General features: G+C 50.4%; 2 protein-coding genes across 10 annotated transcripts in view; one reads left to right on the forward strand and one right to left on the reverse strand.

Annotated features, from left to right (window-relative positions):
* On the reverse strand, nt 1-9,000 carry CHMP1A (charged multivesicular body protein 1A). Its single transcript, XM_077891192.1, has 7 exons — nt 8,862-9,000; nt 6,626-6,645; nt 3,771-3,848; nt 2,854-3,000; nt 2,456-2,584; nt 1,946-2,133; nt 1-1,490 (listed from the first exon to the last, which is right to left on the reverse strand). The coding sequence occupies exons 1-7, from the start codon at nt 8,866-8,868 to the stop codon at nt 1,469-1,471; spliced, it is 591 nt and encodes a 196-aa protein (XP_077747318.1). The 5' UTR covers nt 8,869-9,000; the 3' UTR covers nt 1-1,468.
* Nucleotides 8,976-23,811, forward strand: part of CDK10 (cyclin dependent kinase 10) — a 19,295-nt gene continuing 4,459 nt past the window's right edge. The window contains exons 1-4 of one of the 9 annotated variants that reach the window (XM_077891182.1): nt 8,976-9,077; nt 9,326-9,487; nt 18,969-19,105; nt 23,088-23,160. In XM_077891182.1, the coding sequence (XP_077747308.1) occupies nt 9,373-9,487; nt 18,969-19,105; nt 23,088-23,160 (325 nt within the window). In that variant the 5' untranslated portion in view covers nt 8,976-9,077; nt 9,326-9,372. Of the gene's footprint in view, nt 9,078-9,131; nt 9,228-9,325; nt 9,488-18,966; nt 19,106-20,646; nt 20,835-22,235; nt 22,993-23,087; nt 23,161-23,811 lie in introns of those variants that run through there. The other 8 variants (XM_077891181.1, XM_077891189.1, XM_077891188.1 and 5 more) reach the window with 8 other exon arrangements.

Genomic DNA, 23,811 nt, shown 5'->3' on the forward strand with positions numbered 1-23,811 from the left:
TTCTCAGGGATCAATGTGTTTACTCACAATAGCATTTTAGGAAAACGGGCAAACATGCCCACTGCTCTTTGATGAGCCACAGCCATGGAGCTTGGTGCCCAGTGGGCACCAGGGCAGTCGGGGTCTTCTCTGAACCCCCAGCATGTGGTGCCCTGAGCGACCACAGCCAGGGAGTAAGGCGAGGCCGGCATTGTGGAAGAAAAGCCAGACAGCACTCTGACCCTCCCTCTGGGGTCTCACATCACAGTCTAGAGTGTCAAGGCTGTTCAAACACAACTGACCACACAGGACACCCAGGGACAACCAAGTCCAGAAGAATCAAATGTAGCAAAGTCATGGTAAAGGTCTCCAACATCTCTGTTCACAAGCGTCACTGGTGTGAGGACAGACTGGGGAGTGGCAGGAAGCCTCTGAGAAGGGCTGGTCAGGCGGTCAGCTGTGCACGGAGCTGGGCCCAGCTCAGTACCAACCATGAAGTTCTCACCAGCTCACACCAATGAGGGGGCTGGGGCCCAGCGTTCCCCATCTGCTGTCTGCTCCTTCTATTTTGGCAATAAAACAAAAAACCCTGGAAGCTTCAAGAAAACAAAGTAAACTTCAAGAAATGAAAAACGGAAACGGCTGCCTGTCCCAGAAAATCACTGGGAGTTGCTGGCTGCTAGCGGCTCAGCTGTGGCTGCCACGGCTACTCCAAAGCTGGCCCTGCTGGGGGCACCTCTCCGAGATCTGGTGACCCCCTCTGGCTTCCAGATTAAACGGTGTGAGCCCACGAGGCAGGAGGGGAGACCAGTCGGGGGGAGGCACCCATTATCTACAGTATAGGGAGGATGAGACACAGACCCAGCACCCCCAGCAGGGGTGTAAGACCCCGTGCTCCTTGCTGGGAGGGACCTCAGTGCACACCCTGAGTTCCCAGAGGACACACAGCACATCCTGTGGGGCCCCAGGCCCTTCCAAGGCAGCGGTGGAACGAAGATGGGTCCCTGCGGGTGGGCCTGCCTGGATTGGAGCATGGCACCTGCTGCTGGGGATCCCTAGTAGGGCTCAGCCAGCTGGCCTCCAGGTGCTTCCTGGCTACCGGAAGCAGCGCTGACCCCACTGGCTGGCCACTAGCAGCACATCTGCCATTACACGGACTCTGAAGGCCCCCGTGGCACACATGGCATCCACTGGTCAGTCCCCGTCAATTTCTCAGAGGGTGGGGGAGAGAGGGGGGCCTGCAGAACCCCAAGCTGGTCAGCCCACAGTCCAGAAATAACCCACAGAAGTCAGAAGTGTGTGCAAACTCACCCACCAGGACACAGAGCCACCATCTACGCTAAGAGGGACAATCCCCAGGCGTGGAGGGAAGGGCCGCACGGCAGGGTGTGCGGAAAGGCAAGAGGCGTGGGGACAGAGATGGGGGCCTCCTCCCCGGCCCTTCCCACACGTCACGGCCAGGGAAGCAGGGCACTGAAGGAGGGCTCGGCTAGTTTCTCAGGGCGGCCAACCTGCAAATCAACGACACAACCCCTATGAGGGCGAGGGCAGAGGTGCCTCAGCACTGCTGTGCACTCCAGCACAAGATCTGGATTGGCATCTTGTACTGGAGACTACAACCCTGTCCTCTTTATCTCAGCTCTGCGAGGCTGTCCTGAGACAGCACAGGAGAAACCTGGGGAACAGCAGTAGAGCAAAGACTTCTTTTCCTACAGTGAACCAGCGACAAGTGTCTGAGTGCCATAGCTGACACATGACATAGACACTGGACAAGGAGCAAGGGAGAGAGGCCCTCAGACGGAGCCTGGACTGGGCCTCGGGCAGGCCCTCCTTGGAAGGAATGGCACCCCTGGGCCAGAGCCCCCCACACAAGCTCTCCTCTCGAGGCTGTATGCGCCTCCTTCCCCCACAACCACAGGGTCAGAGCCCAGGGTGAAGAGCCTAACGTCTGGGGCACTGAGCCCACCTCCGAGACAGCTGGTCCTCTTGGCTGCGCACGGAGCTCTCGCCCACAGCAGAGGCGCCCTCAGGCAGCTGGTTGAGCTGGTCCAGGACCTCCAGGCCGTTCTCCTCAGCGATCTGCATGATGAGGCTATCCACCTGTTCCTGCGGCGTGGTCAGCGTGGTGGCCGAGCTCATGGAGTCCTCCATCACCTGGGGGTCATGTTCTGGGCAGGTGGGTGCAGGCCCTGGGACACCACTGCAGCCACTGCAGTGGCCCCATTTCTGGCCACCCACTTCAACCATGCTTTGGGCTCACTCCCTCCACCCGCACCAGACCACCCCACTACTCTCTCTCAGGGCACTTTCTCCAGCGCTCAGGCCCCTGGGCCTCCCTCTTATCTGCTAGACCTCTGTGTGCTGGTCCAGACCCCACAAGCATCAGGCGCTCTGGAGGTGGCCCCCATAGGGAGACCAGTGGGGGAACGTGTGTGGGGCCAGCCACATAAGCCACCCAAGACCACAGGCCACGTACCGCTGTATGCACATCCAAGTTCTGAACCTGTTGCTCGAACCTGTCCATCACCGCAGAGACCTTCTGCAAGTCCATGGTGCTTAGCGCCCTGTCCAGGGCTTTGGTCACCTGGGCCATGTTCTTGGTCACCTGGCACAGGAGAAAGTGAAGAGATGTCCCCCACCGAAGATGGGCCCTCTGCACTCTCCAGGAAATGCTGTCTGCTAAACAACAGACAGAAGACCCATGCCTTGGCCAGTGAAGAAAAATCTGAGGATGCTTTGTTTTGTCCTTTGGTGCCGCCATTATGGTGTGGAGGGAATCTCCACTTTCACTACCACCGACAGGGTCCTGCACGGCTCCCCCTGCCTAGCCAGGCTCCTCCACTCCGCCATGTGACCCTGGGCACGAGCACTCACCCCCTTCATGGTCACGGCCGTCTGCACCTTGGAGGCCACTGCATCCACACGGGATGCCATACGGAGCCAGTTCACGCCTTCATTCTTCTTGCGGATGGCGTTCTCAGCGTACACACGGGCACATTCTACATTCTTCTGCTGGAGGGCCTGAAATTCAGAAGGAGCGCCAGTTGGGACAACATGGCTGTTTGTCCCACCTCCACCTGGCCCGTTCAGGGGCCTGGTCCTGGCTTTTCCTAGGGTGAGACCTGCTAGCTTCGTGCAAATGCAGAAATGCCAGGCCCCTGGCCTGTTCAGGAGCAAGGGTGTCCGGGCAGGGCACCAGACCAGCCATGCTGGGGGCTGCACAGAGAGCTGGCCATGGGACACCACCTCCTGCCCCCACCCCCCCAGGCCTGGCACTCCCTTCAGTCTCTTCAGCGCCTATACCACACGAGCTCACAAAAACCAGAGCAGCAAAGTGGGCAGGGCCGTGAGGACAAAGGAGCCAACTGGACACAGCTCTCTGGTTTTCCTTCTGCCCTGGGGTGAGAGGGTTACCAAACCCTAACCCCAAACCCCAGGAGCCAGTCCACCCATGCAACAGCCAGACGTTCCCACCTGCCTGAGGTATGGGCAGGGTCATTGCAGGGATGGCTGGAAGCCATGTCCCATACAGGTTCAGAACTTTGAAAGTGATTAAAGGCTCAGATGTTCAATGAAATAAGGAAAGGCAATGCATGGTCCTTTGGCTCCGGACGCCCTCAGTGGGCAAGGAGGAGCCACCATAGGCCCTAAGCAGGCTCCTGGGAGAACACCCACAGCCAGAGTCGTGGGGCATACCTCACACAAAAGGAAGATACCAGAACAATGCAAAAGAAGCAACAGAAACAAGGAACATGAGAACAGCACACGGCCTGGACATGGTGCAACCTCACCTTCTTCACCTTGGCCTGCTCTGCCTTGGAGTCCTTTTCTGCCTTCTTGGCCAGCTTCTCTAGCTGCTTTGCTGTGAACTGAGCAGAAGCAGGACACTCAAGTTAGATGCACGTGGCCTGCCCTTCAGCACCCTCCCTACCCTCCTCAGCACCCCCTGCCCCATACACAGAAGGTGCCCAGCCCGTCAGCATCCTCATGGCCTAGGGCTGCATGGAGGAGGCTCACTGGGTTTCTGAGGCTCAGGGGACAGGAGGGCTGTGAGGGTTTCCTAAAATGTCCTATCCCAGAGCACCATAATCCAAATTCTCCCCTAGAGTGGAAAGTTAAAAAGCCAACTCACACGGGGCACCTGGGTGGCTTAGATGGTTAAGCGTTGGTCTTTGGCTCAGGTTGTGATCTCAAGGTCGTGGGATCAAGCCCCTCCCTGGGCTCCCTGCTCAGTGGAGAGTCTGCTTCTCCCTCTGCCCCCTGCTCATGCTCTCTCTCTCTCTCGTGAATAAATAAAATCTTTTTTTGTAATTTTTTAATTTATTTATGATAGTCACACAGAGAGAGAGAGAGGCAGAGACACAGGCAGAGAGAGAAGCAGGTTCCATGCACCGGGAGCCCGACGTGGGATTCGATCCTGGGTCTCCAGGATTGCGCCCCGGGCCAAAGGCAAACCACTGCACCACCCAGGGAATCCCTAAATAAAATCTTTAAAAGAAAAGCTAACTCGGGACACCTGGGTGGCTCAGAGGTTGAGCATCTGCCTTACGCTCAGGGCGTGATCCTGAGGTCCCAGAATCAGGTCCTGCATTGGGCTCCCTGTGGGGAGCCTGCTTCTCCCTCTGCCTATGTCTGTCGTGAATAAATAAATAAAATCTAAAAAACAAAACAAAACAAAACAAAAAAAATTAACACAATCACTACTACTTCTGGATCTTCTTTCGTTAAAAGATTTATTTATCCATGAGAGACAGTGATGAGCACAGGAGAAGAACAGAGAGAATCTCAAGCAGACTCTCCACTGAACACAGAGTTGGATGCAAGGCTTGAACTCAGGACCATGGGATCACAATCTGTGCTGAAATCAAGAGTCAGACACTTAACTGACTGAGCCGCCCAGGTGCCTGTACTTACAGATTTTCATCTTTTGGGAAAAAACTCAACAATGTTTCAGGCTACCCCAAGCGGTAATACGGAATTCCCAATGAACATACACCTCAAAGTGTTCTCTTCACAGAACAGTGTGCCTGTGAGGAGCTGCTGGGCAGTGCATGCTCTCGGGCCTGGTCAGAGTGGCCCTGTAGCTCCCCAAAGAGGACTCATTTGATGACCAGGAAGCCCACAGGAGAGAATGCTCAGACAACCCAAGTGATGGGCTCCCTGCTCTGCTCCGCAGGGAGTCAGCCTCTCCCTCTGCTCAAATAAATGATAATAAATTAATTTAAAAAACAGAAAAAGGGGGATCCCTGGATGGCGCAGCGGTTTGGTGCCTGCCTTTGGCCCAGGGCGCGATCCTGGAGACCCGGGATCGAATCCCACGTCGGGCTCCCGGTGCATGGAGCCTGCTTCTCCCTCTGCCTGTGTCTCTGCCTCTCTCTCTCTCTGTGACTATCACAAATAAATAAATAAATACCTTAAAAAAAAAATTAAAAAAAATAAAAAATAAAAAACAGAAAAAGGGATCCCTGGGTGGCGCAGCGGTTTGGCGCCTGCCTTTGGCCCGGGGCGCGATCCTGGAGACCCGGGATCGAATCCCACATCAGGCTCCCGGTGCATGGAGCCTGCTTCTCCCTCTGCCTGTGTCTCTGCCCTCTCTCTCTCTCTCTGTGACTATCATAAATAAAAAAAAAAAAAAAAAAAAAAAAAAAACAGAAAAAAATAACTCATGGGTGTCTCAGTCGGTGAAGCATTTGCCTTCGGCTCAGGTCATGATCCCAGGGTGCCTGGACTGAGTCATGCACTCCAGCATAGAGTCTAGAATCCACCTCCCTGCTCAGCAGGGAGTCTGCTTCTCCCTCTGCCCCTCCCCCCTGCTCATGCATGTGCACATGCTCTCTCTCTCTCTCTCTGTCTCTCAAATTACAAAAAAGAAACAAACCCAAGTGAAAGAGAAACCTTCCAGAATCCCACATAGCTTTCCTGCCGAAACCTGCCTGCTTGGAGGATACCCCGCCCCCACCTAGGACTTTCTGTCACACAGAAGGTGCTTCTTGTCTGCCTACCTCACACTCCTACATTCCTTCAGGGAAAAACCCAGATTTTCCTGACCTGGGAATCTGGCCCTGAGCGCCTTCCACAAGGTGGAAGCTTGTTGAACAAAGTGCCTGGGGTGTCCTGGTGTTCCCCGCCCTTCCTCTCCACTGCAAAGCCAGGGTGATGAGCTACGGTTAGCAGCGTGGGCACATCACTCCTGCCCAGTCTTACAGAACTAACCAGGGACGGTTAACTACGGAGGCATTTGAGGGAAATGTGGCAGAAGCTTACCCTGGATTAATTATCAGAGGCATGCTCAGTTGCTCAGAATGCTCTCCTTCAACATGATTTTAACGAACTTAAAAGCACAGATTTAAATGCCTAGTGAAACGTCAAGGGATGCAGCGAACACCCAAGCTTTGTTTCCCAAAGACAGCATGCTCCCTCTCTCGTGGATGAGCCCACACGACCCGATTCTGCTTAGCCCAAGACAAGGAAAGGATTAATATGCCATCAAGCCAACTCAATGACCCCCTGTCTGTCATCAGACTGGAAGAGCACTGTGCAGAATCTTCCGATTTATAATCTGTCCCTCTGAGCACGACAGACACCATTTGTCCTCATTTGCTGACCACCAAGGCAGGATGGGGGTGAAAGGTCATTCATCACATACCTTCAACTGGAACAGGGTATCTGCAAAGAAAAGAAAGGGTTTGAGGATTTCAACTGTGACAGGTGGCATGTCTAACAAAAAGATAGGGCCACAAAGACCCTCCTAGACAGAAAGAGCTGGAACAGGACGCAGGCACGGATGGGGCCTTCAGGGAGGCAGGAGATGAACGAGGGCACCAGTTCTGCTCCCTTGTCAGCCAGACGGTTTGGGCAAATGTAGAGGCTCCCTAACATTCGACCCTATAGGTAATACCAGGGAGCACTAGCTGACCAAGGGTTAGTGTACAGACATGTGAGGTCATGGACACAGCACATGGCCCACAGTAAAAACCCGAGTGGGTGCTTTGTAATTAAGACAACTTCACAAAGGCCCTTAAGATTCTTTCCTCATGGGCAGCCCTGGTGGTGCAGCGGTTTAGCGCTGCCTGCAGCCCAGGGTGTGATCCTGGAGACCCTGGATCGAGTCCCACGTCAGGCTCTCTGTGTGGAGCCTGCTTCTCCCTCTGCTTCTCCCTCTGCCTGTATCTCTGCCTCTCTCTCTCTGTGTGTCTCTATGAATAAATAAATTAAATTAAAAAAAAAAGATTCTTTCCTCATTTAATAAAGTTCGGTAGTGGGCAATCTAAATTTTATATACTCTTTCTCCCCCAAAGTAAATGAGTTTAATTAGCAAGAAGATGACTCCTCTGATATCAAAGATGTGACCCACAGAGACCAACTTCCATGGCAGCTGGCATGTCTGAGCTTTCAAATCTGGCTTGGGTGCCTTCCTGTCCCTCATGGAAGATTCAAAGAGACTGGAGAGTATAGATAACTCTCCTGACAGCTACACTTGCTACTCACTCACCGAAACTCAAGAGGCAGGAAGATCCAGATTCACGTTTAAACCTCAATTTATTCAGATTTTTAAATGTGAAGAATATCTGAAAGGGTTTCACTAGCCCATAATGAAGAAACAAAATCCTGTATCCAGAGTCAGGGTGCAGAGCGCTCACAAATGCAAATCAAGGTCCCCAGCTGAGAGCCCACTATGGGTTTCAGGGATGGCCTGGTTGTGCCCTGGTCAAGGCCAAAGTCAGCTGTGCAATCTGCAAATCAGACCTAACCTGACACAGGTGGCAGGCAGAGTGCCTTCCACAGGGAAAACAAGGTGTGGCTCCAAGTCTCTAGCTGGCAGTGTGACATAATCACCGTCTCTCCCTGCCTCGGCTTTCTCATCTAGAGTGGCAGGAATAGACTGAATAGCAGAGAGCTGTTAAGACAAAACCTAACCCTCGAAAAAAGTGAAACCGCCAAAAGAAATTCACCCTCCCTCCCGCCCCCCAGAGAGCTGAGAAACTGTGGAGCAAAACCCAACATGTGTGGTGGGGGAGTGCAGGTGGAGTGTGGAGATGTGTGTGGAGGGGTGCAGACAGGTGTGGTGGGGGATGTGGCCTTGGGGGGAGTGCAGACATGTGTCTTCATGGGGTGCGAGGATGTGGACAGGTGTGGGGGTGCGGATATGTGCAGTGGGGGCTGTGGGCTTGGAGGGGTATGGACAGGTGTGGGGTGCAGGGGGTGTGGACAAGTGAGCTGGGGGGTGCAGGGGTGAGGATAGGTGTGCTGGGGATGTGGACATGTGCAGTGCGGGATGCAGGGGGTGCAGACGTGGGAGGGAGTACTTCATCTTGTCTGAGGCAAGGGATACAGGGTGTCTTTCCGGACAACGACGTGGTTGTACAGCTCTCTACACTTCCCAAAGGGATCTTCAGAACCTGTGCACCCCAGCAGTCCCCGATCATCCTAGCAAAGGTAGGTACCCGACCGTATGACGCCCCCTTCTGTTCCTGGTGTCCAGAGCGGGGCGGAGCGGGGCACAGGAGGTGCAGCAGGCGGTGGCGCCAACGCTGGGAGCCAGACCTCCAGCTGCGTCCCCGTGTGCAGGAGGGGACATCAAGCTCCCACCGCTAAGAGCTGCTGTCAGGGAGGCCTGGCACACGGCAGGTGCTTTCTGCCTGGGCTCTTCTTACTGTCGTGTAGTGGTATCCTGGGGACGGGGATGCCGTCTGACCTGACCCCCAGGGCCCCAAAGGCCGATGTCTGTCGTCGGTCCAGGAGCTGGGGGTGGGGCGGGGGCTGGACGCTGAGGAGCTTGGGGAAGGGGGTGAGGGTCCGGCATCGAGGGTGAGGATCGGGGTCCGGGGTCTCTGACCGAGGTCCGCGGGGCCCGCCCTCCCCCGACGGGCGGGGTCTCCTACCGTCCATGGCCGGTCCGGCAGCGGCAGGCCCCCCCGAAACGTACTAACAGACTCCCCCGGCAGCCGAATTGATCGCCCCGACCAGTTCCGCCCCGCGGGAACTTCCGGGGTCGTCCCCACTTCCGGCGCGCGCGGCTCTCGCGAGAGCACGTCGCTGGTCCCGCGGGCGGGAGGCGTTGCCGTGACGACCCGCGCCGCCCGGCTGCGGGAGCCTCTGTGAGTCACTCGGGCTGCGAGCCCGCGGAGGGGCGGAGGGGCGGAGGGGCGGAGGGGCGGAGGGGCGGGGGGCCGGGGGGCCAGGTTTGCCGGCTGGGGCAGTGGGCTCACTTATGGGACTTTCCAAAAGCAAACACAAATCTAGGAAAGGTAACGGAGCGCCGGCGCCTCCCCGCGTACTTGCCCCTGGAGACGCCCGCGCAGCCTCGGGGAGCCGGCAGGGCTGACTCCTCATCCGTGTGTTTCAGGGGAGAAGGGGCGCGGGTACTCCGTGGCGAAGGCTAGGGAGAGGTCGATGGACAGGCAATCTCAGGAACTCGAGAAACCTCCGGACAGCAGGCCTGCAGACAGCTTCCCAGGGAAGAGAGGGGCACCCAAGCGGCTGCGACCTTCCTCGTCCGAAGTGGAAGGTAGGCCGTGCGCGGCGGGGATAGGAGTGCCGGGGGTCGGGGTTAGCCCCGTGCACTGCTGTGGGCACGGCTGCTCCCTCCACGGCCCTTTCGCCGAAGCAGAAGCTCGGAAGGCCACTCGAGTCTGGAGCAGGCGTGTAAGAAGGGCTAGGAGCACCGTGCTGGGGCGCAGGGACCCTAGGGCTTCCACTAGGCGGACAGCCCCATGGCCGGACGCTCGTGGATGGGCAGGAGGGTGAGGCCACAGAAGCAGCGGAGTAGGAAGCCTTTCGTCTGTTTGGCACCTGCCTTGTGGAAATGGAACTGTTAAGTAATAGCAACAAGGGAGGTGTGATGGGGTTGGTGCCTTGGAAACGTTCTCCAGTAGAGGGGACCTGTGGTAGGCCCAATGCTGCCACCGAGGAGGAACTAATGAGGCCCTGGCAGCAGGAATCCCAAAAAGATCCAGGAGGTGGAACCAGCAGACCCTGACCGTGACAAGAATGGTCAGGAGGAATGTGGGCCTGGCGAGGAGAGGGGCAGGCTCAGAGTGAGGCACCTGTGAGCCCTCAAGGGCAGACACCCTTTCAAACGAGGCTCTTGGTCTTGGAAGCAAGGCCTGGACTTCAGATCCTGATGTGTCAACCCTTAAGAGTGGAAGGCTGCAGGAAGGGCCAGAGTCCTGGGGAGGAGATGTGGAGAATGCTAATGCTACCAGTCTGTTGGGAGCTTCTGGCTGCAAGCCACAAAACAGCTAACAAGATATGGTTTCCCTGCTGATGGGTTCAAGGTCTCCCAAATAAAGGATCAGAGAGGGACACTCAGGGTGGCTTGCTCAGCAGCAGGAAGTGATATCAAGGACTGTTTGGGTCTACGCTTTGCCACCCTCAGTATCCACAGTCCCCAGAGAGCTCTAGGTGTCCCATGCAGACATGAGATGCTGCTGTTCTTGCAAGGAAAACCTTCCCCTGCTAGGCCTCACTTGTCCAGCATTGCTAGGATGGACTCAGATGTGAAAATTCTGGTGCTGGACCTCTACCAGTGAGGGCAGGTGTGGGCAGGGAGGGTGCCTGCTGGAGAGGCACAGCATCTGTCACACCCTCATTCCAGAGGGTAGAGACAAGTTGGACTAGAGAAGAAAAATCAGAGAGCAAGAGAGAGGATGGACTTCCAAGAAAGAAGGTGAAGGGTGTGGTTCTTTCATAGAAGGGAACATCCCAGCAATAACAAAGAGCAAGCTACTGACATGCTGCATCATGAAGACGCCCCCAAATCAAGATACTCCAGTGAGAGAAGGCAGACATAAAGACCACAGCTATTAGTATTCCATTTATATGAAATGTCCAGAAAAAGCAAATTGATATAAAGGGAAGCCTAGACTAAGGGTGGCCACAGGGATTAGCCACAAATGGGCAGAAGAGGTCTTCTGAAGGTGACAGAAACGTTCTTAAAACTGGATCAATGGGTGCCCAACTCTGAAAGTTTACTAAAAATCATTGAATGCTATGCTTTAAACCAATGGTACATAAATTATAATGTAACAAAGCTGTTTAAAAAGGTAATAAACAATCTTAAAAAAAAAAGATAAAATAGTCAACAGTGTTTTTTTTTTTTAAGATTTATTTATTTATTCATGAGAAACACACACAGAGAGAGAGATAGGCAGAGACACAGGCAGAGGGAGAAGCAGAAGCAGGCTCCATGCAAGGAGCCCGACGTGGGACTCAATCCCGGGCCTCCAGGATCACACCCTGAGCTGCAGGCGGCGCTAAACCGCTGCGCCACCAGGGCTGCCCCAGTCAACAGTGTTAAATGTTGCAAAGAGATTGAGTAAACCCAATCTCTTTGCAACAATGGACGTTGAGGACTCCACTGAATAAGGCAAGCCACTGCTCTTGGTGGCCTTGCAGAGAGCACAATCCAGCAATCAGAAGTGAAGACATACACATGGTCTGCCAAGTAGAACATCTGAATTGGGCAAAAGCATCCCCTCTCACATTTGGGTTTTAAAGCTAAAGAATTTCCCTATTAGATTTGGAAGTTAAAGTTTCCTTCAATTAACCTAATACCATAAAAGTCTTAGAGAAATGGAGAGTCCTGATGAGTCAAACATTCCGTGCATTACATAATTAATAAAAGTAGGTCTTACTACTGTGGGATAGAAATCAGAAAGTTCTTGCTGAGGCTGGGGAGGGGGAGGCTAGCTGACTGGAGGACTCTGTAAGGTGATAGAAAGTTCTGCTGCTTGTTTGGGTGATTAAAAAGGTTCATACAATTGTGAACTCATCGAGCTGAACATTTTAAGAATTGTGCATTTTATCTTGTGTGAATTGTGCATCAAAAAGCATGGAATATACACAAGCTCTTGTCTCTTAGAACTGCACCCAAAATATTAAAGTACAAATCAATGTGATTAATGGAGGTGGTATCTGAGATTTGCTGTAAAGTGAACATGTATAGTGTGGATGAGGATATTTTCCAAAGACAGCCACAGCTCCTATCCCTCCTGTTCTACCGTGTGGCCTTGATGCTCCTCCCAGCTGGAGTCTCTACCCTCTCTCCTTAAATGGCTGCAAGTTTGACATTTTCTTGTAACCAATAGAATGTGGTGAAAGTGGTTTGAGGCAGGGCCATGGAAGGTGATGCCGTCCTGCCTTGCTCACTGGAACACAGGTTGGTGCTTGGAACCCTGAGCGGCATGCCACATCACGTCACGCTGTGAAGAAGCTCAGCCACCTGGGGAGGCCATGTGGAGGTGCTGCAGTCAGCAGTCCTGGTCTCTAAGCTCTTCCAGCCCGTGTCAGACTTGTGAGTGAACAAACCTTTAGGTGATTCTAGCCCCAGGCCTTTGAGTCTTCCCAGCTGAGCCACAAGACACCATGTAGCAGCAGCATTAGTGACAAGCCCTATGAGTGGCCGTCTCGCATGTCCAGCCTGGTGGAGCCTTCAGAGGACTGCAGCTCCAGACAACATCCAACGTAGCCACCTAGGGACCATAAGTGATAGCTGCCTAGTTAAGCCTATCCTGAATTCCTGACCCTTAAAATTGTGAGAAAATAAAAGCGTGGTTTTAAGCTCCTAGAGTTTGGGGTAAGTTGTTATACAGCAGTAATAACCAGAACAGAGGGTAAGTGCTAGGGCACAGATAAAATTTGATTATGGGTTTTAACTGTGGCCGCTGTGTGATGGGGTATATATATCATCTTGTCTCGATACTTATGTATAACTTAAATTTTTCATTACAAAATCCACATACACATTATAGAGATTAATACACCACAAATTTGCAATAAGCCAGTTCCAAAATGCTGGAAATCCTATTGAGAAAAATACTCCAACTTTTCTACAAATAAATGACAGGAGGGCACCTGGGTGGCTTAGTTAAGTGTCTGACTCTTGATTTAGGCTCAGGTCATGATCTCAGGGTTGTGAGATCAAACTCAGCATCAACAACAGACATTTAGGGAACCCTGGGTGGTGCAGCGGGTTTAGCGCCTGCCTTTGGCCCAGGGCGCGATCCTGGAGATCCAGGATCGAATCCCACGTCGGGCTCCCGGTGCATGGAGCCTGCTTCTTCCTCTGCCTATGTCTCTGCCTCTCTCTCTCTCTCTCTCTCTGTGACTATCATAAATAAATTAAAAAATAGAGTTTAAAAAAATATATATACTCTTAGCTCTAAAAAAAAATAAATTTAAAAAAAAAAAACAGACATTTATTTGTCATAATCCTAGAGGCTGAGGAGTCCTACAACCTGGGTGCCATGATTTGGTTCCTGTGAGGACCCATTCTTGGCTTGCAAAAAGCCATCTAATTGCTGTCTTCACATGGCTGAAGAAAGAGGTTTGTGGTCTCTTCTTCCTCCTGTAAGGGCACTGATCCCATCATGGGGGCTCTACTCTGATGATGTCAACCCAACCTGATCTCCCAAAGGCCTCACTTCCAAATACCATTTCATTGGGGATGAGGCCTTCAACACAAGACTTTTGGGTGGATTCAGCCTAGAGCAGAGAGGACTGTACAAAGTTTGAGGGACTAAATACACTGGGAGCCTGGGCTAAGTCATTCTTGAGATAACCAAATTGGATATTAGATAATAAGGAATCAATGGTAGCTTTCTTAGATGTGACAAGGCTATTGTGGTGATGCTAAAACAATCCTTGGTAGAGATTTGTATTGCATTATTTATGGGTAAAATTATATCTGAGATTTGCTTGAAAATACTCAGAAAAAAAACTGAGAAAGAACAAGGTGACAAAATATTGAAATATTGATTGAAGCTCAGTGATGCATATAGGGTACTCATTACACTATTCTATTTTCATGTGTGTCTGAATATTTCCATATTTTTTTGAAGGTAGAGTGTGTTTACTTGCAATAAGTTTTTGGGGAAAAAAAAGAAACTTAAGGAACATTTGTTTATCAGCTACTAAAAATATACTGAATGAAAAAAGCCAAGTTCAAAAGGTCCCATGCTGCATGATTCCATTTTTATAATGTTCTCCAAGTGACAAAATGATAGAGATGGGAGAACACAGCAGTCATTGCCAGGGGTCAGAGATGGCAGGGGAGTGGGGAGGTTGCAGGGGGAGAAAGGGGTGGCTATTGAGGTCTCTAGTGAGAAGGAGGTCTGTGGGGTGATGGGATAGTTCTGTATCTTGATCTTAGTGGTGTTTACATGGTACAAAATGACATAGAACACACATTGTGCCAAATCTAGGTCTTGGTGTTGTTATATTGTCCTGTACGTACAGAAAATGTTACCATTGGAACCATTGGGTGAAAATGGGTGAGGGTATATGGGACTTCTCTGTACTTTTGCAACTTTCTGTGAATTTATAACTTTAAAATTAAAAGTTCAAAAATGCATCAAATTGGGGTGCCTGGCTCAGTTGGTAGAGCATGTGACTCTTGATCTTGGGGTTGTTTTAACCTCACATTGGGTGTAGTGATTATTTAAAAATAAAATCTTTTTAAAAATGTATCAAAATGTATAATAATTAAAATAACATAGTTAACAGTACAATAGTAGATCAATGAGGGGCTTCTGGGTGGCTCAGTCAGTGAAGCATCTCCCTGAAGCATCTCCCTTCCGCTCAGGTCATGATCCCAGGGTCCTTGGATCAAGCCCCGCATCAGGCTCCCTGCTCAGCAGGAAGTCTGCTTCTCCATCTCCCTCTCCTCTTCTTCTACTCCTCACCCCTGCTTGTGCTCACTCTCAAAATAAAATCTTAAAGAAAATAGATCAATGAAATAGAAAATATGGACAAAAATAAATGCTTACTATGAGTGTATATATGCAATTAGTGTGTAAAAACCCTGCAGCAAATGTTAGTGGCAAAAGGAAGGATTATACAATAAATTATGCTAGGAAAATTGCTTAACATTTTGAGAGAAAGTTCAAGTTGAATTTTAACCTCCTGCCATATGCTCAAATTCCAGATGGGTAAGAATATAAGAAGTGACTACAGGGGCTCCTTGGTGGCTCAGTTGGGTAAGCGTCTGCCTTCACCTCAGGTCATGATCCCAGGGTCCTAGGATTGAGCCCTTTGTCCAGCTCCCTGCTCAGGAGGAGTCTGCTTCTTCTTCTCCCCCTACGCCTCCTGCATCTCATACTCTCTCTCTCTAAATAAAATCTTTAAAAAAAATGTTGGGGATCCCTGGGTGGCTCAGTGGTTTAGTGCCTGCCTCTGGTCCAAGGCGTGATCCTGGAGTCCCGGGATCGAGTCCCACATCAGGCTCCCTGCATGGAGCCTGCTTCTTCCTCTGCCTGTGTCTCTGCCCCCCCACCTCTCTCTGTGTCTCTCATGAATAAATAAATAAAATCTTAAAATAAAAAATTGTTTAAGAAGTTGTCGTGCTGTGAGAAGAGCTGGGAACAACCAACCCCCTGCTAATAGCCAGCAAGAAAATAGGGACTTCAGCCCTTCACCCATAAAGAAATGACTTCAGCCTAGCATCTGGAATGAGTTTGGAAGGCCACGGGTCCAGGTGAGGGTGCAGCCTGGCTGACAGCTGGAACATTGTCTGGACTCTGGACAGAAACTGAGATGATACATGTATATGCTATTCTAAGTTAGCCACTAAATTTGTGGTGGCTTTTTTTTTTTAAGATTTTATTTATTTATTCATGAGATACAGAAGAGAGAGAGATAGAGACAGAGACACAGGCAGAGGGAGAAGCAGACTCTATGCAGGGAGCCCAATGTGGGACTTGATCCCGGGTCCCCAGGATCACGCCCTGGGCTGAAGGCGGCGCTAAACCACTGGGCCACCGGGGTTGCACTGTGGTGACTTTTAAAGCAGTAACTGAAAAACTAGTACAGGTAGTAGATATCAAGAACCCTAAAAATGAAGTTTTAAAACTCTAAAGAAGTCTTTTTTTGAACTAGAAAACCTCAAAACTGTAAAGATGCTAATTCTCCCTTAATCTATGAAATCAGTGACCACAATCAAAACACCAGAGGTCTTTTTGGGAACTGAGCAAGTTATTCTAAAGTTCACCTAGGAAAATAAAAATGTAAACACAGTAGGTAACTGGAAAATCGAGGTGCAAGAGGGATTGAGCACTGACGTGAAAACATGCTGCTACAGTGTGAGCTGCGGAGGACACGCAGTGTCACACATTCGTGTGGGAGTTCATGATAAAGGCACCACGTGGAAGATGTGGAGCAACAAAGGGACATTCGTTCACTCAGTGGTGCTGGGACAACTGAATTGACAACTGAGAAAACAGTATTTTTGTCTCAATCCTTACTTGAATTCTTTATGAATCAAAAAATTAAACATAGAAAGTAAAACAGTTTTTATTGGTTTGGTGTGGAGAACACCCTTTTTCACTCTGACAGACTCTAAGAGCCATAAGGAAAAGACTGATGTGCCTATCTGTCCAAAAAGCAACAAAGAGAAACTGAAAAGCAAGGGGAACCATTTGCAATAAGATCACAAAGGTAAAATCTCCTAACTATACAAAAAGCTCTCACATACAAAAAAGGTCAAAGTACAAAATGAGGAAACAATATGACATGCATTCAAGGAAAATAAATACCACTGGATCATGAACAAGCAAAAGGAGGCTCAACCTCCCCAGGGAAGCTGATGTGACCAGTGGAGACAGGAGCCAATAGTTCCATTTTCATATAACATAGGGCAAGATTTAGCAAATTGACAAGAATTAGGGGAAGGTACAGAGAAGTGTCCTATTTACGGATTCTTAGTGGACATATATATTGATATAATCTTTATGATAAAGTGGCCACATTTACCAAAACCCTTCTAGTAACTTACCCAATAGATAAACCCTCATAAATGTGTAAATATATAAATGCAAGAATGTTAATTATGGCACCACTCGAAAAAGATTAAAATTGGAAGTAACCTACATTTATATTCATTAAAGGGAGCTGGTTATGTACTGGATGGGACCCCAGATAATGGACTACAGGCTGCCACCCCTGTTATGTGCAGATATGGATCTCAGCCATGACTAGTGTGATCCTAAATGCATCAAACTCCACATGCACATATGAAATGTCTGAAAGGAAAAGAATCCTTCCATAGGCAATTTTTAATTATGTATTATTTTTTAAATCAAATATTCATAGATTTTTAGTCAATATATAAAAAGTGTATTAAATTAATACCAAAAATGAACCCTCCAGGGGCACCTGGGTGGCTCAGTCAGTGAAGTGTCTGCCTCTGACTCAGGCCATGATCTTGGGGTCCTGGGATCAAGCCCTACGTCAGGCTCCCTGCTCAGCAGAAAGTCTGCCTCTCCTTTTCCCTCTGCCTCCTCCCCTCCCTGCTCTTTCTCTTTCAAATAAATAAATAAATAAATAAATAAATAATAACTAAATAAAAGTAAATTAAAAAAATTTTTAAAAAGAACCCCCAATTTAAATTAAATGCAAAATATGAAATGCAGTTTTTTACTTCATGACAAAAATACAAAGGACGCTTCCAGTCCTAGTGCAGGCCATGGGTCATTCATTGGTAGTTCAAACAATCAAAGCTGCAGATGCAGCAATGAAGATGGACAGAGCTCTGGGCCCCAGCATCTCCCTCTACTACTCGCCTTGAGCAAATGACCACTCTGTGCCTCAGTTCCTTCATCTGTAAACAGAGGTGATAAGAGGACCTACTTCAGAAAGTTCTGTGGCTTGGTATTCACCATCATTATTATTATAGGCTCAGAATGATGTCTGACACAGAAAGAGCAACTATTCACATGTCGCCAGGTAGCTGGGTTCATGAGGTATTTAAAGTAGGGAACAAAGAACACTGCAAAGCAATAGGACCACCTGCTAGCATTTTGTAACCAATATGTGACACTGATTATTCTAACTCTACCTGCATGCAAATGTGCACAGAGAGAGAAAGACCCCTCTCTGTAGTGCTTGAACAGAAGCCTGAAAGGATGTGCCTCCAACCTGGAACCCTGGGGAGCAGGCTGGGAGAGGCAGCAGTGAAAGCCATAAAGGCATTCTGCTTTTGTATTTTGTAACATTTGACAAACTTGGCATTTCACAAGTCCTATGCAATCCTTGCAACCTTAACAAGTTTAAGAAAATGCTGTGGCCAACATCAGAAATGTTCATTCTTGGGTGCCTGGCTGATTCAGTCTGTTGAGTGTCTGACTCTTGGTTTCACCTCAGGTCATGATCTCAGGGTCCTGGGATCCAGCCTCGTGTTGAGCTCCGTGCTCAGCGGGGAGTGTGCTTGAGGATTCTCTCTCCTTTGCCCTCTGCCCATCCCCCAGTTCGTATTCACTCTCTATAATAAATAAATCTTTTTTATTTTATTTTATTTTATTTTTTTCTAAATGTACAGATTCTTTTTTTTTTTTTTTAATTTTTTATTTATTTACTTATGATAGTCACAGAGAGAGAGAGAGAGGCAGAGACACAGGCAGAGGGAGAAGCAGGCTCCATGCACCGGGAGCCCGACGTGGGATTCGATCCCGGGTCTCCAGGATCGCGCCCTGGGCCAAAGGCAGGCGCCAAACCGCTGCGCCACCCAGGGATCCCTCTTTTTTTTTTTAAAAGAAGAAATGTTAATTCTTCAGCATTCTGATTGATAAAATTCTGTACAGAGAGGTTGTCTTTGTTTTGTTTTAGTAGATTTAGAATCCTTTGCAAATTGTGTATCTGAACCTTCAACCCTGAGGCAGACCATGTCTCCTCTTTTCTTTCTGTTCCCTTTTCTTCTATGTCTGTCATACAAGCTGGCTGGCAGCTCAGTCTCTCCACAGTGGATGGTGGAAGTGTGTCTCCCTTTTTCTTCCCTGAAAGAGGGTGTCGAGGATTCACCCCCCTCGTGGCTGAGCTGTCAATCAGTTAAAGCTCTAGAACATTCATGGACTGTTCTGACTGCTTTCAACCTTGCCCACTTCTGTTCCTGAACCACATCTAATTCTTTTGCTCTGGCCCTAACACAGGCATCGTCTGCCTTATAGAAGAGCTTTTCCACAGACATGTTAAATACCTGGATGTTTTCTTCCTTCTAGAGAAACCTGATGTAAAGGTAACGTCGAGCAAGAAGAAATTTGCCATTCCACAGATCATCATCACTAGAGCCTCTAAAGAGACTCTAGCCAGCTACAGTTCCATCGGAAGCGAAGAGCAGAGAACCATTCAGGAGCAGGTTGAATGGGGCCCCTACTACCGACATAGAAACCCCAGTACAGTAGATGCCTATGATTTACAAGAATAAACAAGCACCCCAAATAGTTGGTAATAGTTATTCACTGTGCTCTGAGTCTCAGCAATGATGGCGGAAGGGCCACCCTGCCCTGTGGGAAGCTGCATTTGCCCCTTTGGTAAATGAGGTCCCCGCAGTGGCCACCTTGGTCTTACCTTCCCCAGAGCTGCTGGCAGCTTGCAGAGGGCAAGAGTGACCCTGGCTCAGAGGGTGAACTTGGTGCATCTACCTCTGTTGTAACTGGCCATGCAAGTTGATGAGCCAGAGGCAGGCAGCATCTCTCTCTTGGTGGGCACTTCTGAAGGATTGTGGTGTCAGGACTTGGCAATTATACTGAATGAGATAGATGTCACTCACACTTGGGAAAAAGGCTGGACTCAGGACTTACCTTGAAGGTGTCATGCCCCAGAACAGGAAAGTGCACAAGTCACCCTGTGGGGATCACGGGCTCCTACCTTGATGTTACCTGACCCAGAGTCTTAGAGGATCCAGAAGAATGTAGAATTGGGGTAGGGGCCAGACATGGCACTTAGCACTGTGTCAGTGTCCATATCAGAGCTGCCATGGGAGGATGCCTTTCTGGCTATGGACGGCTCTTCCCTGCTGGCATCCAGTCTCACTGGCAGGCCCAGATCTGATTCTACTCGCTTACAGAATCACTGCAGGAAGGCTCTGTCCTGTCTGCTCTGAGGCCTTCAGTCTGGTAACAGTAAGTTGGTTTCTTTCATTCCCAGAACGGTCGGCAGGCTTTACATCTCTATTGATGAGAATCGTATTCTTTTAGTATTAAAGAGTAAAATTGACTTCCAGTTGTGGTATAACCCCAAAAGAATAATGGGTGTTTAATAACACACTATTAACATCATTACTTATATTTCTTTGTATTTATTCCATACATTTACACATCCTGACTCACAACTAAGTATTTACAAAGAAGTCAAGCCCGTACAAACGTGGATCTGAGCCCACTGGTTGAGCGCGACTACCGCCCCGAAAAATTTCCAGGAGCCATTCCATTTCTCTTATTGGACCTAGAGATGATGGCCCTCCTAGCCTTGCCCGGAGTCTTTCCAACGAATAACGTCAACACTACACGAACTCTCATTTCATTATTAGCTAGAAGCTTAGCTCATGAACGAACTGAAAAAGGGCTGGGATGAAGTGAGGAGGAGCCTGTGAACTCCACGTGGTTCATAAGGTGGGACTGACTTGACTTCACATCTCCGGCTGCCCCGGGCCTCCCGGCCTCCTGAGCGCGGCATCACTCACCTGGTCCGCCAGCCCGGGGCCCCCAGCACCTTGGGCTTGGGTCTCCTCCTGGTCCTCATCCGACCCCCAGCACCCCAGCCAGCTCAGGTGCCGGAGCTTAGAACGAAAACGAAGCCCGAAGCGCGGGAGTGCGGTGGGGGGGGGGGGGGAGGCCGCAGGAACGCAGGACCCCCCCGGCGTTTTGGACGGTTGCCCGGGGAACCGTTGCTAAGGTGGAGATGCCCAGGAAGTGAGCGAGGCGCCTGCGCGGAAGAACGTCGTCTGCGCCTGCGCACACAGGCAGCGAGGGGCTGTGAGGGGGTGCTCTGCGCTCGGCATGGGGGACACGGAGTCAGAGTCGGAGCAGATCCGTCTGAAATGTATCCGTAAGGACGGCTTCTTCACGGTGCCTCCGGAACACAGGGTGCGACGGGAGACCGCTCGGGGTAGTTCTGCCGTTGGCAGGGCGGAGCCGGAACGCCCGGGAGTCGCTTAGTGTCGCGCTAAATCATTGAGGTTTCCGACGCGGGTGGGAACGACAGTCCCAGAGTTCCTCACGGCCGGCGCGGAATCCGGCGGCGGGCGTCCCAGGGGGAGACTGCCCTGGGGGGCGGGCTGTCCTCCGAGGGGCTGCAGTTCTCCGCCGCTGTCCCGCAGCGCCCTCCGGAGGAGCAGGCTCCGGGGCGGGTGACCCGGGGGCCCCGCCTCTCGGGAGGGGATTTCCCTGGGGGAAGACTGGCTGGCGGGGTGCCCCCGGGTTGGGGTGGATCGGGCGGCGCCCCACCCGACAGCTTCCGTTGGCGTTGCTGGCGCGAGACCTTGCTTGTGTTACTGTCGTGGAGTCGTTCAGGGGCCCGTCAGAAAGATGGGGAAAGTGCAGCGGAGAGTGTGGGGACGGCAGCTAGGCATACGGTCCGGGCGCCCTGGGAGACCAGGAGGGATCAGGAAGGGACGGCGGCGGAGGGGGTGCCAAGGGCCCCCAAGCAGTCCCCTGGCCACCCTGATACCCAGCCGGTGCTCACCGTGCTCGGTGCGCTGCAGCCCCGGAGCCCAGGGCCCAGATGAGCGCAACCCAGGGGCATCTTCAGGCCAGCAACCTATCAGGATTTCAGAGGAAGAATTGTGTTCAGCTGAGGGAAATGTTTGTAAAGGATATTTGTAGAAAGGGTGGCATTTTTGCTGGGCTAGTAAGTGGGACTGGGATTTTGACACGCAGAGACAAGGAGGGGTGGCATGCCATAAATATGCAATGGCAGGAGTGTGAATAGGAAGCACCCAGAGGTTCCCCTGGAGAGAGAATGTGAGGAAGAACCGGTGGGAAGAGAAAGCTGAGGCCAGATCGTGGAAAGGCTCAGTGCAGAGGATTCTGACCTGCTTCCATGGGTGGTAGGAAGAGACCAGAGGCAGCAGGGCTGGAGAGCAGCTGTTAGACTTTGAATCAAGGAGACATGCTCATTCAGTGTACCCACAAATGTATTGCATTATTAAGATTTATTAGGGCATAGACTTTCAGCTAGAACTGAACCCCAAAATACAGTGGCTCAAGTACAGGATTTAGGGGCTCCTGGGTGGCTCAGTCAGTTAAGTGTCCAGCTCTTGATTGCAGCTCAGGTCATGACCTCAGGGTCCTGGGATGGAGCTCAGCACTGGGCTCTGGGCTGGACACGGAGCCTGATCAAAATTCTCTATCCCTCTCCCACTGCCTCTCCCTCTGGCCCTGTGCGTGCACATTTTCTCTCTCTCCAAAAAAAAAAAAAAAAAAAGGACTTTATTTCTCTCTTCCCTGACATTTCCAAGAGAGGCTGGGAATTTCCACAAGGTGAGGCCAGGCACTCAGGTTATCTGTCTTGTAGATCCACTTGTAGCTCGTTCAAATCCCACCCCGCTTCAGGAGCAAAAAGGAGCGGGCAGCAACATCTTCATTTGATCAGGAAGTCCTCTTTCTTGAAGCCCTTGTCCTTTCTGCTCACATCCTATTGGCCGAAATTTATTCAAATGGACATACCTAGCTGCAGGGAGTCTGGGAAATGCGGCCACCAGCTGAGTGGCCATGTGCCATTGGGTGGTGGTGTCTAATTCTAAGAAATACCATGTGGATGTTGGGACAGTCTCTGCCACAGAAGCGTTTCCACTGTGTTCGATGGAAGTTTTGTCTATTTTCAGGGCATAGTTTAGACTGGTGCTCCTCAGTAGTTTTCCTGTGATGGTGAAAATGTTTTCTTTCTCTGGACTCTTGATCTTGGAATTATGAGTTAAAGCTCTACGTTGGGTGTGGAATTTACTTAGAAGAAACAAAAAAGAAATGTTGCTTTTTGAGTCATCCAGTATGGTTACCATGAGCCCTGTGGACTTGTGGAGGGCTACACACGTGGCAGTTGAGGAAATGAAATTTTAATTTAATTTTAACCATATGTGGCCTGTGGTTATTGTTTTTAGACAGCATCCCTCTGGACCATGGGTTTGGAAGGGAAAAGGGTGTCTGTGAAATAGCATTGAGAGGGTCTGATGGCCCAGTAACATCGTCTCTCTTTTCTCCTCTGAAAAGCCCAAGTGTGTGGTTCTCTTTGGCGAGCAAAACATGAGTGAGCAACTTGGTACAAATTAAGTGTGAAATACTTATCTTTAGTTGTCCCTTTAGTTGCCCAATCCTTGCACTGCCAGCACTTCTGTCTTTCAGCTGGGACGGTGCCGGAGTGTGAAGGAGTTTGAGAAGCTGAACCGCATCGGGGAAGGCACCTATGGCATCGTGTGTGAGTGACTGAGATGGGAGCCCTGGGGCTCAGGGGACTGTCCCAGCAGTGGCTATGTCAGGACTGGAAGGGAGTTAACAGCTATTGCTTTAGGGCCAGGGCAAATGTTGTACAAGTGAACTCTCATCCATGGTGTACTTAAAAAATTTCACGCTGTGTTGTGTCAGATTGCCAGAGTAGTTGCAAGTGGAGATAATTGTTATAGCAAAACCTAGGACTTCCAAAAGCAGTCAGGGCTGCAGCTTGTAGTGGCTGTGACCTTGGTGTGCACTCATACCCATGAAGATTTGGAAGCTCTGTGCATTAGCACAGTGCTTCGAGGAGCCTCGTTTGCACAAAACAGGGTTTTTTCCTAACTAACGTATCTTACTTGGTATTAGAACATGGTAAACAGAGGGCAAAGCAGTGGCCTGTGTACTGACGCTAAGGAGGAGAACTTAGGGGGAGCTTGTTCTAACCAGCATCCTGTGCTCCCCAGAGAGCATGTGTCTGGTAGGGCTGGGAGTGCTGCTTGCCCTTATGTCCCTGGGCATCCAGTTATCAAAGAAGAAGAGAAAGGGGCCCTACAGAGTTCAGAATGAGGCCCCTACAAGGCACAGTGGTGTGTGATGCGGGCTTAAGTAAGATTCCATCATGGATGAGTTTTCCTTT

The sequence above is a fragment of the Canis aureus genome, chromosome 3, assembly GCF_053574225.1.
Source record: "Canis aureus isolate CA01 chromosome 3, VMU_Caureus_v.1.0, whole genome shotgun sequence".
In the NCBI taxonomy this organism is placed as follows: domain Eukaryota; kingdom Metazoa; phylum Chordata; class Mammalia; order Carnivora; family Canidae; genus Canis; species Canis aureus.

Excerpts from the sequence above, each read along its gene's own strand:
- CHMP1A (XM_077891192.1), bottom strand. Across the intron at positions 2,134-2,455 it reads ACTTGGATGTGCATACAGCG|GTGATGGAGGACTCCATGAG; the intron begins GTACGTGGCCTG and ends CATGACCCCCAG. Across the intron at positions 1,491-1,945 it reads GAGGACCAGCTGTCTCGGAG|GTTGGCCGCCCTGAGAAACT; the intron begins GTGGGCTCAGTG and ends GTTGATTTGCAG.